The 17,982-nt window shown below is 43.6% G+C and overlaps 2 protein-coding genes across 3 annotated transcripts in view; one reads left to right on the top strand and one right to left on the bottom strand.

Annotated features, from left to right (window-relative positions):
• Positions 1–3,404, top strand: part of nuf2 (UF2 component of NDC80 kinetochore complex) — a 35,368-nt gene extending 31,964 nt beyond the window's left edge. For both annotated transcript variants that reach the window (XM_055642312.1, XM_055642311.1), the window contains exon 15: positions 2,980–3,404. In XM_055642312.1, coding sequence (XP_055498287.1) covers positions 2,980–3,111 — 132 coding nt within the window. In that variant the 3' untranslated portion in view covers positions 3,112–3,404. The remainder of the gene's footprint in view (positions 1–2,979) is intronic.
• Positions 3,405–9,870: 6,466 nt separating this feature from the next.
• Positions 9,871–17,522, bottom strand: LOC129701212 (regulator of G-protein signaling 5-like). Its single transcript, XM_055642313.1, has 5 exons — positions 16,463–17,522; positions 15,220–15,318; positions 15,035–15,096; positions 13,315–13,481; positions 9,871–12,726 (listed from the first exon to the last, which is right to left on the bottom strand). Exons 1-5 carry the CDS (start codon positions 16,504–16,506, stop codon positions 12,514–12,516), a joined length of 585 nt encoding a protein of 194 aa, XP_055498288.1. The 5' UTR covers positions 16,507–17,522; the 3' UTR covers positions 9,871–12,513.
• Positions 17,523–17,982: the final 460 nt, after the last annotated feature.

The raw sequence follows: 17,982 nt of genomic DNA on the forward strand, positions 1-17,982 counted from the left end.
TGTGCTACCTAAAATAGTTACAGGATTTAAAAAAAAATTGCTTTGATAAACTGCAGAATTTATTTCATTTGAATAATTCTTAAATGTACCATGACCGAGATTGGGCAGTTTGATAACACTATGCTAAACAAATCTTTGATAGCTTGCCTTTCCTGTTACAAAACTAATGGCGCCGTATTGTTGATGGAGAAATAATGTGCAACTCTAAAACTAATAGCCCTGTCCCACGGTACGAGTTCATTCCAAGAGTTCTCCAGAGTTTGCCCTGATTCGAATTCGGAGAGTTACGGTAATGGCCACTTGTCGGTACTCAGGGCTGTCGTGGACATTTTTCATCATGCTGAATACCTGCCGTTCGCGCTAAGAGACGTCCCAAAGCTCCGACGTCCCCGCTACGTTCATTCTCCGTGCTTACCCCTTTGATTTTTTTTTTTTAAAACTCGGGAGAGCTCTTGGAATGAACTCGTACCGTGGGACAGGGCTTTAAGGCTTCATTTTAATTGTATTTGTATAATGTTGTGTCCTACTGCCCCCACCACTCCCCTACAGGGAACCTCACTGAGTCTTCCCCTTTTAGCCAGGTGACCCCAGCTACTCCCCACCCATACAATAGTCCTCATGGCGCTCTCCTCACTGAACACCCACCATTTTTTCCCCCCCCCCCCCCCCCCCCCCCCCCGCCGCTTCTGCCTCCATTCATTCACCTGCCTGCCTCCGACCCCAACCCCATCCTTGCTGTGTGTTCACTATCCATACAGAACGGTCTGTCCTCAGCAGAGGCCTTGCCTTTGTTCCCCTCCGCCCCCACCTCAGACGAGTTCCGGGTCCGCCATGATGTAGAGTTCTTCTGCTGTCGCCTCTGTCTCTGTGCCTTTTTCTATGGGAAGTCCTCACCACCCAGTGATGACCCCATTCTCCGGTCTCCAACGGATCCCTCCTCTTGGACTCTCCCGGATCGTCCTCTACCCTCTTTAGACCTTTTCATTTCTAACTGCCGGCGGGACATCAACTGCCTCAACTTTTCCACTCCCCTTACCTACTCTAACCTCTCTCCCCCTGAACATATAGCCCTCTGCTAACTTTGCAGCAACCCCGACTGGATAATCAAACCCGCTGACAAGGGAGGTGTCGCGGTAGTCTGGCGCGCTGACCTCTACTGAAAACTGAGGCCAGGGGACAATTTTCAGACACTCTTCCTTCTTAACCATGGACCATGACCCCAAGGATGAGCACCAGGCCTTAATCTCAAGCACCATGACTGACTTCATCACTATCGGCTTTTTGCCCCCTAAAGCCCTCAACCGTATCGTACCCCAGCCCTGCACGGCCCGATTTTATCTTCTCCCCAAAACCTACAAACAGAACTATCTATTGATAGACCCATTGTTTCTGCTTGTTCATGCCCCGCCGAGTTAATTTCCACATACCTTGTTCATGCCCCTCCCGAGTTCCGTTTCCCAGGCCCCCCCCCCCCAGGATAGGTTCCCCCCCCCCCCCCCCCCCCCCCCCTCCATTCGTAATAAGGACCCCCCCCCCCCCCCCCCTCCCCAGAGCCCCCCTTGTCCTCACCTTTCACCTCACCAGCCGTCGCGTACAGCATATAATCCTCCCAACATTTTCGCCACCTCCAATGAGATCCCACTACTGGCCACATCTTGCCATTTCCTCCCCTGTCTGCTTTGCACAGAGACCGTTCCCTCTGTAACTCCCTGGTCAACTTGTCCCTTCCCACCCAAACCACCCCCTCCCCTGGTACTTTCCCCATGCAACCACAGGAGATGCCCTTTACCTCCCACCTCGACTCCATCCAAGGACCCAAACAGTCTTTCCAGGTGAGGCAGCGGTTCACTTGAACCTCCTCCAACCTCAGCTACCGTATCCGCTGTTCCAGGTGTCAACTTCTGTACATCGGTGAGACCAAGCGCAGGCTCGGCGATCGATTCTCTGAACACCTCCGCTTAGTCCGTCTTAACCAAGGTGATCTCCCGGTGGCCCAGCACTTCAACTCCCCCTCCCATTCCCAATTTGACCTCTCTGTCCAGGGCCTCCTCCATTGTCAGAGTGAGGCCCAGCGCAAATTGGAGGAACAGCACCTAATATTTCGCTTGGGTAGTTTACACCCCAGCATGAACATTGACCTCCAACTTCAGATAGCCCTTGCTTTCTCTCTCACTCTCCATCCCCTCCCCTTTCCAGTTCTCCACTAGTCTTACTGTCTCCGACTACATTCTATCTTTGTCCCGCCCACTAGCTGACATCTGTCTGAAGAAGGGTGTCGACCTGAAACGTCACCCATTCCTTCTCTCCAGAGATGCTGCCTCACCCGCTGAGTTACTCCATCATTTTGTGTCTACCTTTATGTTTAGATTTATTGTTGTCACATGTATTGAGGTACAGTGAAAAGCTTTGTTTTGCATGCGTTCCAGTCAGATCAGATAATACATTCTATCTCTGTCCTGCCCACCCCCCTGACATCAGTCTGAAGAAAGGTCTCGACCCAAAACGTCACCCATACCTTCTCACCAGAGATGCTGCCTGTCCTGCTGAGTTACTCCAGCATTTTGTCTACCTTCGATTTAAACCAGCATCTGCAGTTACTTCCTACACAGATCAGATAATACTATACATAATAACAATCAGGCCAAACAAGAGCACAATAGTTGAAGCAAAAAAAAAAGATAAGAGTGCAGAATATAGTTCTCTGCATTGTAGGGCACCAGTTGCATGGACAAAGTCCAATGCATGCAATGGGGTGGAGGTGAATCGGACAGTATACCAGCTTATGGAAAGGATGGCATGTTCAAGTGATTGACAGAATGCAATTATCACAAAGTATAGCTTTTTCATGCCCACCATCGGGAAGAAAACCAAAGTGCTAGTACCCTAGAGCATGCCTTGAATTTGCTATTGACGGATTGTGTGAATTGCACAGTACTTGGATCAGCTTTTGAGCTTTGTCCTTAATTTATCTGCGAACAGAACCTCCTTTCCAAATTGCTGACTGGTCTGGAGCAGTACCATGAGCGCCTGGCCACTGTGACGCAGAAGATGACACATGAGAGGAGTGAACAAATGGCGGAGCTGGAGAGTGCCATGAATGAACGAATTTAAAATCCCCCTTCACATTTTTTTGTACAAATTGCATTATTTAAAAAAAAAATCTTTGACCTCTTCTGTTTATTCTCCACAAGTGAAAATGATTCGAGCAGATATTTCAAAGCCGACGGATTTGTCACTGTTGTCACTTTGTACATAATATTAAAAATAAGCCTTTTTATCTATCTGAAATAATGATTTTCAAGTCTTTATATGCATTTTATACTCTGCGGCTTTTGAAAAAAATGTAAAATAAATGAAAGCTTAATGGGGATTGCTACAGTTAATAAACTAATGCTTATCGTGTTGTATTGATTCAATTTTATTGAAATTACCACGGATGAGGTGTGAATGTTTATCAAAGAAGGTGACACAAAAGGACAAAGTGCTGGAGTAACTGGAGATCTCGGGGAAAACTTATGTGGTCACAGGGAGAACGAACAAACTCCGTACAGACAGCACTCATAGTTTGGATTGAACCCGGGTCTCTGGCGCTATAAGGCAGCAACTCTACCGCTGTGCTATGTTAAGACTGATTCAGGGAGTATTGTCTCCTGAACTGCTGATCGTTTTTACTATCAAGCTCCCACTGTAATGGTGGGAGGTTCACATATTTGGAATTCGGGCAAAGTCGAGTCAGTGGTAAGTTAATAATATTTGCAGGAGAATAGGAGGGAGGTGTGACAGTGACGTCTGAACTAATCTCCACGTAAAACTCAGACCCAATTTACCAGAGACGTGATTTTTTATTTTACCTCAATACTGTATAATTTCTCCCTACTTATTCCAGCCTTAAATTTATATCCCTCTAATCCTTTCTCCTGAGGTGAGAACAGATCTAGGTGTGACTCCTCAATTGGTCCTTGTGGAATTGAGTAAAACATTTATTCAACATTTTTTTTTAATTCATAGATTTGTGGTGTTCACGCTCCTGGTAATCCGAAGAACAAACTGCCTACTCATAATATTAAAGAATTTACTGAGGCACAAATGGCCATGGTCTACACAATTTTCAATTTTAGTTGCACTCATCTCTCCTGTCTTTAATCCCAGTGTTTTTTCTTTGCCTTGGGCACATCAGCGTAGATGTTCCTGAGCACAGATTTGACAGACTGAGCTATTACAAACCTGGTAATGGTTTATTATTGGCAATACAGTGAATACGTATCTGGTCAAATCATACCATACATGAGCGCAAACAGGCAATGCGCAAGTAGGACAGGTAGTGCAAAAGGAAAAACACCAAGAGCAAGAGTAGTGTTACAGCTTAAATGAAAGTGCAGATAAAAATATCTTGCATACATAGAGAGGTATAAGGAAATGCAGATGCTGGTTTACCAAGGAAAGACACAAAATGCTGCAGTAGCTCAGCGGGTCAGGCAGCATCTCTCGAGAATAGCCAGTCTGCGTAGTCTGCATCTCTGCGTAGCCAGTCACAGTGTGAACTCCATCATCAAGTTCGCTGACGACACCACTGTTGTGGGACGTATCACTGATGGGGATGAGTCGGAGTATAGAAGAGAGATCGAGCAACTGTCCATATGGTGCCAGTGCAATAACCTGGCCCTCAACGCCAGTAAAACCAAGGAACTGATTGTGGACTTTGGAAGGAGTAGGAGGGGGGAAATCACAGCCCCATTTATATCAACGGGTCGATGGTTGAAAGGGTCAAGAGCTTCAAATTCCTGGAGATCTTTCCTGGTCCGAGAACACTAATGCAATTATCAAGAAAGCTCATCAGTGCCTCTACTTCCTGAGAAGATTACGGAGAATCGGTTTGTCAATGAGGAATCTCTAACTTCTACAGGTGCACAGTAGAGAACATGCTGACCGGTTTCTTGGTTCGGCAATTTGAGTGCCCTGGAGAGGAAAAGACTACAAAAAGTAGTAAACTCTGCCCAGTCCATCATCGGCTCTGACCTGCCTTCCATCGAGGGGATTTATCGCAGTCGCTGCCTCAAAAAGGTTGGCAGTATCATCAAAGACCCACACCATCCTGGCCACACACTCATCTCCCTGCTACCTTCAGGTAGAGGGTACAGGAGCCTGAAGACTGCAACAACCAGGTTCAGGAATAGCTACTTCCCCACAGCCATCAGGCTATTAAACCTGGCTCGGACAAAACTGAATATTAATAACCATTTTGTGTTATTTACACTTTCTCAGTTTATTTATTCATGTGTGTATATATTTATATTATGGTATATGGACACACTTATCTGTTTTGTAGTAAATGCCTACTATGTTCTGTGTGCTGAAGCAAAGCAAGAATTTTATTGTCCTATACAGGGACACATGACAATACTTGAACTTGAATAGACATTTTGGTTCGGGACAGTTCTTCAGATATAGTGCCTATTATAAAATTTATGAAGGTGTTTCTAACTATATCTCAAACTTTGACAGATTGGAGTTATACAGCGTGGAAACAGGCCTTTTAGCCCAATAGCCCAACTAGCCCATTTCGACCAACAGTTTTCTGGAAATGGTGAAATGCATAATTCCTTCATTATTGGATAGGAAAGATTTAGTGGGATGTAGGGCAGACATGGGCGGATATGGCCCAGCTGGTAGAGCTGCTGCCTCACAACACCAGAGACCCTTGTCTGATCCTGACCTTGGGTGCTGTCCCTGTGTAGGGTTTGCATGTTCTCCCTGTGGTCACTTGGATATCCTCTGGGTGCTCCGGTTTTCTCCCATGTCCCAAGCATGTACAGATTTTTAGGTTAATTTGCCCTAGTGTGTAGGGAGTGGAGGTGAAAGTGGGATGACATCAAACTTGTGAATGGATGATGGTTGGCATGGACTAGGTGGGCCGAAGGCCCTGTTTCCCTGCTGTATCTTCCAATCAGTTAAGTGGGACTAACTTGGATAGGGCATGTTGGTCGGCATGGACTTGTGCCGTGTCTATGAATCCAGACTGCATGGCATAAACAATATTTGAAAGACAAAACTACATTTTCTTGTGTTAGTCTATAGGGGGCACCAATGATCCATTTACCCGTCTATTTGTTCATTTCAAACCGGTTGATCATTTTACGAAATGGGCTGAGACAATTATGCCAATGTTGTGGCAATAATACATATAAGTGCACTTATTTTTGATCCAATAGATTTGGGTGCTCCTGCCGTTTACTTGGGATGAACAATATTTTGCATAATATTCACCTAAAAGAATTTGCCAAAATGATTCAAAAGGAGGTAGGAGAAAATGACGATATCATTGTAAAGTTTATTATAGAAACAAAATGTTCTTGCATAGTGTCGTGAAATCCAAGCATTAGTGTAGAGGCTTTTTTAAAAAAATGGATACAGTCATTCCAGCCTTTCCTATAGATAGAGTCGTCGAGAGGCAGCATTAAAACAGGCCTTTCATCACACTAAAGGGCCTGTCCGACTTGGCCGTCATTTACGCGACAGGCCGGTAGTGACTGACGTGCGACGGTCCCGCGCGTCATCATGCGTCCGCACAGCCGTCTGGAGCGCGTGACGTCATTTGAAGATAGACACAAAATGCTGGAGTAATTCAGCATCTCTGGAGAGAAGGAATGGATGATGTTTCGGGTCGAGACTTCTTCAGTTTGAAGAAGGGTCTTGACCCGAAACGTCACCCATTGCTTCTCTCCAGAGATGCTGCCTGTCCCACTGAGTTACTCCAGCATTTTGGGTCTACCTCCAATCGTCTTGGCCCTGCTCTGGGTGTAGGAGATCCACAACAGCCGTGAACCCCAGGCCGAGCATGGCGATTGTTTGCCTGCTTTTGCTGCTGTTGGAGGTGAGACGATGTGCCGCCCCAGGGTCTTGGGCCTGTCCCACTTTGGCGGCCAAGTGGGACTGGCCCTAACTCCATGGTGAACATTAGGTACCCGTTTTCACACTAATCCTGCCCTAACTCGTTTTATTCACCCTATATTGCTATCGACTACCTGCAGCACAGTGGAGCAGTTGGCTCCTATACGAATATTAGCTTACCCCATGATTGGACTGGTTAAAAAGTGATCTATTTAAATGTGTCTAGAAAACTGTATGCTGTAAATAAAGCCTGACTATAATGCGGTATCAATTGCCCATCAACACATTTACGGAACATAACTCGTACGTAAGTCAGAGACTGTCCGTACTCGTGTATGGTATGATTTGACTGGATAGGAGACTGCAAGGTGACTTGGATAGGCTGGGTGAGTGGGCAAATGTTTGGCAGATGCAGTATAATGTGGATAAATGTGAGGTTATCCATTTTGGTGGCAAAAACAGGAGAGCAGACTATTATCTGAATGGTGGCCGATTAGGAAAAGGGGAGATGCAGCGAGACCTGGGTGTCATGGTACACCAATCATTGAAAGTAGGCATGCAGGTGCAGCAGGCAGTGAATAAAGCGAATGGTATGTTAGCTTTCATAGCAAAAGGATTTGAGTATAGGAGCAGGGAGGTTCTACTGCAGTTGTACAGGTTCTTGGTGAGACCACACCTGGAGTATTGCGTACAGTTTTGGTCTCCAAATCTGAGGAAGGACATTATTGCCATAGAGGGAGTGCAGAGAAGGTTCACCAGACTGATTCCTGGGATGTCAGGACTGTCTTATGAAGAAAGACTGGATAGACTTGGTTTATACTCTCTAGAATGTAGGTGCTTGAGAGGGGATCTTATAGAAACTTACAAAATTCTTAAGGGGTTGGACAGGTTAGATGCAGGAAGATTGTTCCCGATGTTGGGGAAGTCCAGGACAAGGGGTCACAGCTTAAGGATAAGGGGGAAATCCTTTAAAACCGAGATGAGAAAAACTTTTTTCACACAGAGAGTGGTGAATCTCTGGAACTCTGCCACAGATGGTAGTTGAGGCCAGTTCATTGGCTATATTTAAGAGGGAGCTAGATGTGGCAAAGAGGATCAGAGGGTATGGAGAGAAGGCAGGTACGGGATACTGAGTTGGATGATCAGCCATGATCATATTGAATGGCGGTGCAGGCTCGAAGGGCCGAATGGCCTACTCCTGCACCTAATTTCTATGTTTCTATCGCACTTGAATTTGAACTGATTGTATCTGATCTGTTTGAATAGCATACAAAGCAAAGTTTTTCACTGTACACATGACAATAATAAACCTAAACAAGATTTATCACTGTATCTCAGTACATGTGACAATAATAAACCATTACCAATAGAAGAGGTATACATATTCTTTCTCCAGAGATGCTGCTTGGCCTGCTGAGTTACCCCAGCATTTTGTGTCCAAGACATATACAAAAGTCTAGTTACAAATGGATTGCTTGCTGAACTGCTCCATTCTGGTAATCCCATCCAAATGAGAGAAATTCATTTTATAACAGTGTCCACACTTTTATCACCTTCTGCTTGGGATGCTGCAATGCTTGCATCCTCCAACAGAGGTCAGTGAATGACCAACAGTGAATGAGTTTTGATTTCCCTTGCCCAGACACCACCTGCAGTTCTAAAGTGCCCCAACCGAGAGCTTGGAAGTGTTATCCTGCCTGTGTGCTTTCTAGTCTATGTGGCTTACTGCTCCTCTGAATTGAGGGCTTCATCCCACTGCTAGGTCTTGGCAAATAGGCCAGTGCTGTTCGAAGAGTGCTTACCTGTCAAGGTGCAAACCTTCAGTGCAGTCTCAAACCAGCGCCTCTCTGTCAGAATTAATCTGTTCACTGATATACAAAAAAGCTGGAGAAACTCAGCGGGTGCAGCAGCATCTATGGAGCGAAGGAAATAGGCAACGTTTCGGGCCGAAACCCTTCTTCAGACTGAAGAAGGGTTTCGGACCAAAACGTTGCCTATTTCCTTCGCTCCATAGATGCTGCTGCACCCGCTGAGTTTCTCCAGCTATTTTGTGTCCCTTCGATTTTCCAGCATCTGCAGTTCCTTCTTCAACACTTAACCTGTTCACTGTCTGGTAGATTAGTTTTGTTTCGTTTAACAATGCAGCATCGAAACAGACCCTTCGGCCGACCTGGTCCACGACGACCATCATTCACCCGCTCACTAGTTCTATGTTAATCCTCTTTCGCATCCACTCCCTACACATTGGGGCAATTTACAATTTCAGAGTCAATTAACCAACATTAATTAATGGGAAGAAACCAGAGCACCCAGAGGAAACCCACAAGGTCACAGGGAGAATGTGAAACTCCACGCAACCAGCATCCGAGGTCAGGATTGAACCCGGTTTTCTGGTGCTGTTAAGATAGCAGGTCTACCAGCTGTGCCACTGTGCTTCTATTCATATCTCTGAAATGATTGTTGCAGTTCCAAAGTAGCTGTTTCACAATAGCTTAATGGGCATGAATTTACTACAAAGAAGAACAGGCTCACAATAATAGTTTATCATCTGCAATTTTTGAATAGCTGCAAGTGATTTGCATGAGGGAAATGTAGGAGTCAATTTGTATAAGGCCCACACACAACGTATGGCATGGTCTGGCACTAGCAATCAAGAGCGAAATAATGGAATGGAGCATCAGATGGAACTCTCTTCTTCCAAAATGCTCTTTGCATCTTGTATGTCCATCTCAAAGAGATGTCCATCTCATTGGAGACTCAAAGAACTGCAAATACTAGAATCCTGAGCAAAACACAAAGCACCTGAGGAACTCAGTGGGTCAGGTAACAACTGTGGATGGAATGGACAGACGACGTTACTGGTTGGGACCTTTCTTCGGACCGATTGTAATAGGGGGTAGAAAGCTGGAAAAGTAGTGGGGGGGGAGGGACACACACAAAGTCTGGCAAGTGATAGGTGGATACAGGAGTTGATGGGCAGATGGAGGAAGTGACAAAGGCTAGAGAAGAAATGAGTGTCACAAGGAGAGAAGTGAAATGTAAAGTCAGGGAGGGGGATATAGGTGGAAGGGTCATAGAGGGAGGCATCCGGGATAATGGGAGAAATGGGTGCGCACTGGAGTGAGGAGGGTGTACAGGAAATAAATGGAAGAGGGGTTGTTACATGGCATTGGAGAATTCAATGTTCACATTGGTTGGGGTGTAAGCTACCCAAGGAGAATATGAGGTGCTGTTCCTCCAGTTTGCGTGTGGCCTCACGCTGGCAATGGAGGTGGCCCAGAACAGAAACCTCAGTGTGGGATTGGGAAGAGAAGTTAAAATGGTTACCAACCATACCTATTGGCTCTTGGGTTATGCTGCTTTACTAAGGTAAATGGCCCCATAGCAGAAGCGTCCACATCACGGGGCTGGAAACTAGAAGTATCCTGAGCTATTTCTGCAACCACCATCATCTATTGCAACAAATGATGGCTTCCACTAATTGTCGCCGGAAGCTTGCGTCCTTTTCAGGACGGACGATGACAACGAGGTCAACATTTGTAACAAGATGGACACGAAAAGAAGAAGATTAAGGTAAATAACAGAGATAGAGCTTTCAATTAAACTTCTTTTATTGAGAGCAATCTGGTGCAACAATGTATGAGAAGTCATTTCATATGGTACATTAAAGTCACACTTAGCTTATATACATTAAATTGCGTCCTTTTTTAAAAGAAAGTAACGGACATACATACAAACAACCATCTATATACATGCATGACATTATTCTCATTGCTCGTGACTGTCAACATCTATGCTTAACATCCCTGTAGTATCCATTCCCGGTACCAATAATTCCATTTGTTCATATCTCCCTACTCGGTTCATACACATTTCGCAGCATCGCGTGTCTATGAGCCTCATTCAACAAATATCTGATTCATTTCTTCAGGTATGTTGATGTTGCCCACTGTCTTTACAACCCGCTTCTGCAGATTTCCCACCTCCCTGGAAGGCCTTGCATTTAACTGCTTAGATCTCTTTCCAATCCAAGCATCACATTACTCTTCACATGTCACAGTTGTCGATGTCCAGCTATAACAATGCTGGTGCATTCACACACCACAGGGCCTATTCATTTCTTTAAGGTATACCTTTGCCCATGTAACACTGTCTTATAAAGATTAAGACCAGATTGCATGCTCAAAATCATGGAATTAATTTTGAATCCAGTCTTTCTTTCACAAGAGTATAAATACTCACATTAAGACCAGATTACATGCGCATAATCATGCAATGAACCGTGAATCCTCAGTTTCTCCCTCACAAATGATACATCTCTCCGCTAGTCAGTACCATTTTAATGATAGTACTTTGTGCTCCATGGATTTCATGTACCTCACCACATACCTTTACCACATTCCTTTTCTACGCCTTGTACACAATATGAACGAGGAAATCCTTTTATTGTACAATCTTTATTTTGTTTTCTCTTAGTATTTTCACTTGGAGAAAATCAAAGACTTGTATGTAAATAGTTAAAGGAAAAAAACTGAACTGCCAGGCAGCAGATAGTGTGGTGAGAGCAGAAACAAATCTTTAGCAGGTAGCGACAGCATGTAACCTTTCCCACTCGATCTGGAACCCCATCTGCTTTAGAAATGGATGCTAAGTGGCTTGGGTTTTGTCGCTGGGATAATCCAGCAACAAAAATGGCGTCCGATGCCATGTTCCAATGTCCAGAATTATTTAGGTAGACAACTAATATATTGCTCTCAGTGGCGAGCTCTTTCAAAAGGTTTGGCTAGTCCTTTTTATTAGTCCAGGACATCAATTAGTATGTTTAAGATTTAATGTGGGGTTTAGTTTAAAGATACAGCGCGGAAACAGGGCCTTTTGCCCATCGAGTCCGCACCGACCAGTGATCCCCGCACATTAACACTGCCCTACACACACTAGGAACAATTTTACATTTATACAAAGCCAATTAACCTACAAACCTGTACGCCTTTGAAGTGCGGGAGGAAACCAAAAACCCACGGGGGGGAATGTACAAACGCCGTACAGACAAGCACCCCTAGTCAGGATCGAACCCAGGTCTATGGCGCTGTAAAGCAGTAGCTTTACCGCTGTGTCACCATGCCGTGTGATGTTTGAAGTATTTAGTACTTGATGCATGTGCAGATGTTTACAATTCATTTTCCTTTGAGTTATTAAGGAGGTTAAACTTCATTCCAATGGTCAATTAATTGTACAAACAGACCCAAGTGGAGCAGGATACTGCACTAATAACTCTTCTTAAAGGGTTTAGTAGAACAAATTTCCAAGCAACTTCTTTCTTGTGTAGACTTTAAATATTTTCGTACGTGTAACCAATATCAAAATAAGTTATGGGCAATACAATAAATAATTTATACAATAAGCAATAAAATATTGGTGTAAAAGTCTAATAGTCTCGCTTCAGTATACACTGCATCCTCAACAGCTTCAGTGTATGTCCAATTCCTTCTCTAAGCGTTGCAAACTCAGCTCAGCAAATAACCCTTTTTTTCCCCAACTATGTTTCCACTGATGCTTTCCATTCATCTTTGCAGCTTGCATTAGCCGCTCTGTTCAGGTCTCCCCAAAAGGTTCTCATTCCCCGACTCATGTCTCGGACTGCTTGTTGGACTCGGAGTGGCTTGCCGCTCTCTCAGTTTGTCTGGTCAGGTTCAGATACACTTCCGACCTCAGGAATCTGGCGTAGGAATCTTTCTCCATCAAGTTGTAGATCTTACTCTGTGCCTCGTCAAAGCTGGAACTGGTGGGCCTCTGAAGAAGGTTCCTGGTGGAGTCTTTAGTTTCATAATCAATATTAATCTATTCAAGATGAGAAGAGGGAGAAAATAATCAATAATTAATTCTTGTTAATCATAAAGTTTCCCACAGTTTTTTAAATAATATACTAGGTCTGTACAGAAGGAAATAGATCCTTCAGCCCCTTTTGTCCATTCACCACTCCACCTTTGTGGACATTGTTTTCATTTCTGCAACTGATGCTCTACAATGCTGAGCACTATATTCTGCCCTCCGTATATTCCCCTTTACTCTTCCTATTGTACATGAGTTTGGCTTGATTGTATTTATATATAGTGTTATCTGATCAGTTTGGAATTCTGTTATTGCCCAATTCACCTCTACCCCATTGCGGACTGTGGACTTTGTCTCTGGAACTGGTGTGCTACAACGCTGAGAACTATATTCTGCACTCTGTATCTTCCCCTTTGCTCTACCTATTGTACTTGAGTTTGGCTTGATTGTATTGATGTTTGGTATTATCTGGCCTGATTGGATAGCATGCAAAACAAAGCTTGGTACATATGACAATAATAAACCTTAGCCGACCAAGTGGGCTAGTCCCATTTGTTTGCATTTGGCTCTGAGAATTCTTAGTATGAAGGGACTCACCTCTTTAGGAGCATCTGTTTCTATGAATTCCAAATAAATCATCTTTGCTTTGGAGGTCCGCTTTGCAGTTGACCTGATCTTCTTGTAGTCTTCGCAGGCTAGCCAGAACTCAATGTTCTCTTCGCTGTACTCGGAGCGGAGGAAGGTTCTGAAGGCAGCTAAACCATCTACCAAAAGAAGAGGAGAGAGAATTGTAATTCTAATGCAAAGTGCAAAGTCCAAAAGCTTTATAAGTTCATACGTCATGGGAGCAGAATGAGGCCATTCGACCCATTGACTCTACTGTGCCTTTCGATCATGGCTGACCTATTTTACCCTCTCAACCCCATTCTCCTGCCTTCTCCCCATAACCTTTGACACCCGTAATAATCAATAACCTATCCAGGTTGCCGTCTGTGGCAATGAATTCCACAGATTCACCACCCTCTGGCTAAAGACATTTCTCCTCATTTCCTTCCTAAAGGTATGTCTTTTTATTCTGATAAATCCCTTTTACTCCCATTGAATCGATTAAAAGACAAAGTGGCCTAACGAGTCCATGCCAACCATCGATCGCCCGTTCACACTAGTTCTCCCACATTCTCATCCACCCTACACACTAGGGGCAATTTATGGAGGGCCAATTAACCTACAAACCTGCCCATCTTAGGGATGTGGGAGGAATCTGGAGTGCCCGGAGGAAATGCAAGCGGTCATAGGGAGAACGTGCAAACTCCATACACAGAGACAGCACCCAAAGTCAGGTTCGTAAACGGGTCTCTGGCGCCGTGAAGCAGTAATTCCACCAAGAATTTACAACATGTTCAGTCTTGTGAAATGCTTTTTACATTTCACGATAAGTCGTGCTTCGGGATTTTCCTCTGACTAATAAATAAAAATCTCTTAATGTGCAATAGTGATCTGAGGGAGGTTACCAGTGAAAGTTTGAGGGCAAGCAGAATTTACTAAGATGAATTATCATTGCTGTCCATCCTCTCATTTACCACCCTCTCTGGATGAGCAAGTTCAGATTCCCAAGGGGGCACAAGGCAAGTCGCCAAGAAGCATGATATAAAAACCACTTGGCTCCAATATCCCTTTGGACTTGACTGAACATGGGAAAGAATTAACTCCCAGTTGGATAGATCTTGGCTATATATTGCTGGGACTTTCTCTCAGTGATTTCTTGGCTAGCATGCCACTGTTGATCAACCCTGTTGCTCTTGTTTGATCCTAGCAGGCACCTATAGTCTTGGCAGCCAATTTATTGCAGAGAGTTCTGCTTCTTTAGGTTTATGAGGATGTGGCCAGGACTTGAAGGCCTGAGAGATTATACCCTTCAACATTGTACCCTTTATCCCGTATCTGGACACTGTGGATTGCTTGATTGCAATCATGTATTGTCTTTCTGCTGACTGGATAGCAAGCAACAATAAAGCTTTTCACTGTATCTCTTTACACGTGACAATAATAAACGGAACTAAACTCCTTCGATTTCTACTCTGCTCTTGCCGAATCGTTTCCAAACATGGGAATTATTTGGCAAGTTCGACATCCCGGAACAGAAACTGAAAATATTCTAATTTTCTAATTAAACATTCTAATGTTACCAAAATCCTCCCAAATCACGGGTAACGCTTTAATCAATCCATTGAAACAGTTTTCCCCGGGTCGTATGAACACAATGATGAAAAACCACTAAGGAGTCTCAATAATGTCAGGAATATCCATGTCTACTTACGTTTGTGAGAAAGCATCTTGTCCAAAGATTGTCTCCATTTCTTTGCTTCCTCTGAGGAGGGTCTGATTGAAAGATAAAAAATACAACAGTTTTCCTTAGTATATTTTTGAAGAGATAAAGCTAAAGCTTCTTTGAATATCGATTGATCTGCCTTGAGGTCAGACAGACATTGACTGTCAGCTCACCTGGATCTTGCCTTATCTTTCTTATTTGCTCGTACGGACTGACAAGTTTTCTTTGACTTCTGTAGAAGGATTCTCAGCCGAGCCTTAATACCCTTTGCCCTGCAAAGAGAAAGTAATTGTTAGTCACACAAGAAAAAATCAACTCGTTTTGATGTTCTTAATGACAATTATGAATTTTGAGTTCATCTATGCTCCTTTCTCCAGCATTTGCTATTTGAAGGGACCTGCGTTGTCTATAATTTGGGTGAATTCATGCAAAATTGGGGTTTAATTTGGTTCCGTGTAATTCCATTCCTCCGAAACAATTGGGAGGTCACTTGTTCGAGAAATTGACTGGAGTAACTCTGCAGCCGAAATGGCAACACATTTCGACAGAACAATGCCCTGCTAACTCTTGAGACGAACTTAGAGGCAACACAAAACTTAACGGTGATTGTGCCTTTTAAATCATTCATAGAAATAAAATAAAGACAGGATGCTGAAAACAACTCCTGACCAAAACAAGACCACGGGTAAGATTTTGGATTGTTGCTGCCTTTTATTCTATCAAAGGCTGATATCTTGACTACTTTTAGCTATTTTTTTAAATCTCATATTTCAAGTATTTCCATGCATCGCCTAATATTCCGAATTAAATAAAATAATCGGGGCATAAACTCTTGTGCTAACTCTGCGAACAGATCTATTTTCTTAACTCCGCTATACTAATCTGGAAATATAATCTAGAGAGCAGACCTACTATAGATTTGTCTGACAGGGCTGCTTCAATGTTTCATAGATCTTCAATTGATTCGAAGCTTAAATCATTTCCAGCTGGAAGCTTGAAAGGCTCTAATTCCTGATGCACAAAACACATCTTTCACGATATTCCTTCACAATTTTAACATGATGGTGGACGTTAGTCTTAATCGAGACAGGATTTATCGCCGTAGCTGTTCCTAGTACAATTGTTACTGCAATGCACCACTATGCTTCTGATTTGTGAAGCGAAAACAGAACTGCAATCTAATGGTTCAAATGTGCTATATTTTTGCAAAATTATTTTTGCAAAATTATTTTTGCAAAATTATTTTTGCATATATTACACATGCAGAATCTATATCACCTTTACACTGCACACATAAGTAAATATAAGACGGTGACCCACTTGAAAGTTTCTGAAAGCATTATTTATTTTCCACACATAGAAGTATTTTTCTCTGCACAAAGATACACACACACTGAAAAATCTTCAGCAACATACCGTTCTAAGCAGCAGCTTGATATTGATGATAATCCTTGACACATTTTGTTTGGTGGTTTTACCGGGACCTGTTAAATCTCCTTCAGAAAAAAAACTTGCTTTCTCTGGTTTCGGAGTCTTCAATGCACAGACTGACTGCTTGGGTTGGTCTCAGCGCCTTTACATACACAGACTGGTTGGATGCAGTCGACTCTCTCTCCAATCACTGAGCTGCAGGAAGCTGACAAGGTTACACTACCAACTGTTATAGGAGTCCAGTGCTGACGTTATTTTGTGCGTGAAAATTCCCAGATTGATAATCTGATAATTTATTAAACATCGAACCATTTGTTATTAGTATGGCTGGCTGATTAAAACTGAAAGGTGTTCAATATATTTCTCATCAGCTGCAAGGAAGTGAATATTACAGGAAGAAGAAATGCTTCTGTTAACATTTCATTTCTGGGGACTAATGTTACTAGCTGCTGAGGGCTGGTCCATTTAAAAACAGCATTGGAACAGTAATTGTGATATAATTAAACTTATTGTGAGATCTGTTAGAGCGGCATTATTGCAACACTGATCAGATAGAATTATTGTTATGTTTGGAGCTTTGATCTTGCTTGGTTTAGTTTAGAGATAGTGCATGTAAACAGGCAGTTAAACCCACCGAGTCCACGCTGATCATCGATCACCCATTTGCACCAAGTTCTATGTTATCCCACTTTTTCATCCACTCCCTACACACTAGGGGGCAATTTACAGAGAGCAATAAACCTACACACCCGCAGGTCTTTGTGCTGTGGGAGGAGATGGGAGCACCCAGAGGAAAGCCACACAGTCACAGGAAGAGCTCTATGATATCCCACTTGCCCATCCTCTCCCCAGGGACAATTTTGCACAGGCCAATCAATCTATGGAGTTGCACGTCTTTGGGATGTGGTGAGGTAACCGGAGAAGACCCTCAGGGTCACAGGGTGCAAACTCCATCCCCCAGGTTGGGATTGAACCCGGGTATCTGGCACTCTGAGGCAGCAGCTCTACCAGCTGCACCACTGTGCTGCACAGTCTGAAGAATAGAATAGAATAAGTAGAATAACGTTTATTGTCATTTGAACCTAAGTTCAAACAAAATTACGTTTCTGCAGTCATACAAACAAGAAAAAAAAAAAAACAAGACACACAATTAACACAATTTACACAGACATCCATCACAGTGAATCTCCAAACACCTCCTCACTGTGATGGAAGGCAAAGTCTTGGTTTGATCATGACCTCGGGTACTGTCTGTGTGGAGTTTGCACGTTCTCACTGTAACCATGTGCCTTTCCTCCAGGTGCTCCAGTTTCCTCCCATATCGGGTTTGTAGGTTAATTAGCTTCTGTAAATTGATCCCAAGTGTGTAGAGAGTGGATGAATAAGTGGGATAACATAGAACTAGTGGGAGCAGGTCAGCTTGGACTCGGCGGGCCGAAGGGCCTGTTTCCTTGTTTTAACTGGACTAAATATCTTTGATGTCAAATAGAGAAACAAGCAACAGC

The sequence above is a fragment of the Leucoraja erinacea genome, chromosome 10 (assembly GCF_028641065.1).
Source record: "Leucoraja erinacea ecotype New England chromosome 10, Leri_hhj_1, whole genome shotgun sequence".
Taxonomy (NCBI): Eukaryota; Metazoa; Chordata; class Chondrichthyes; order Rajiformes; family Rajidae; genus Leucoraja; species Leucoraja erinaceus.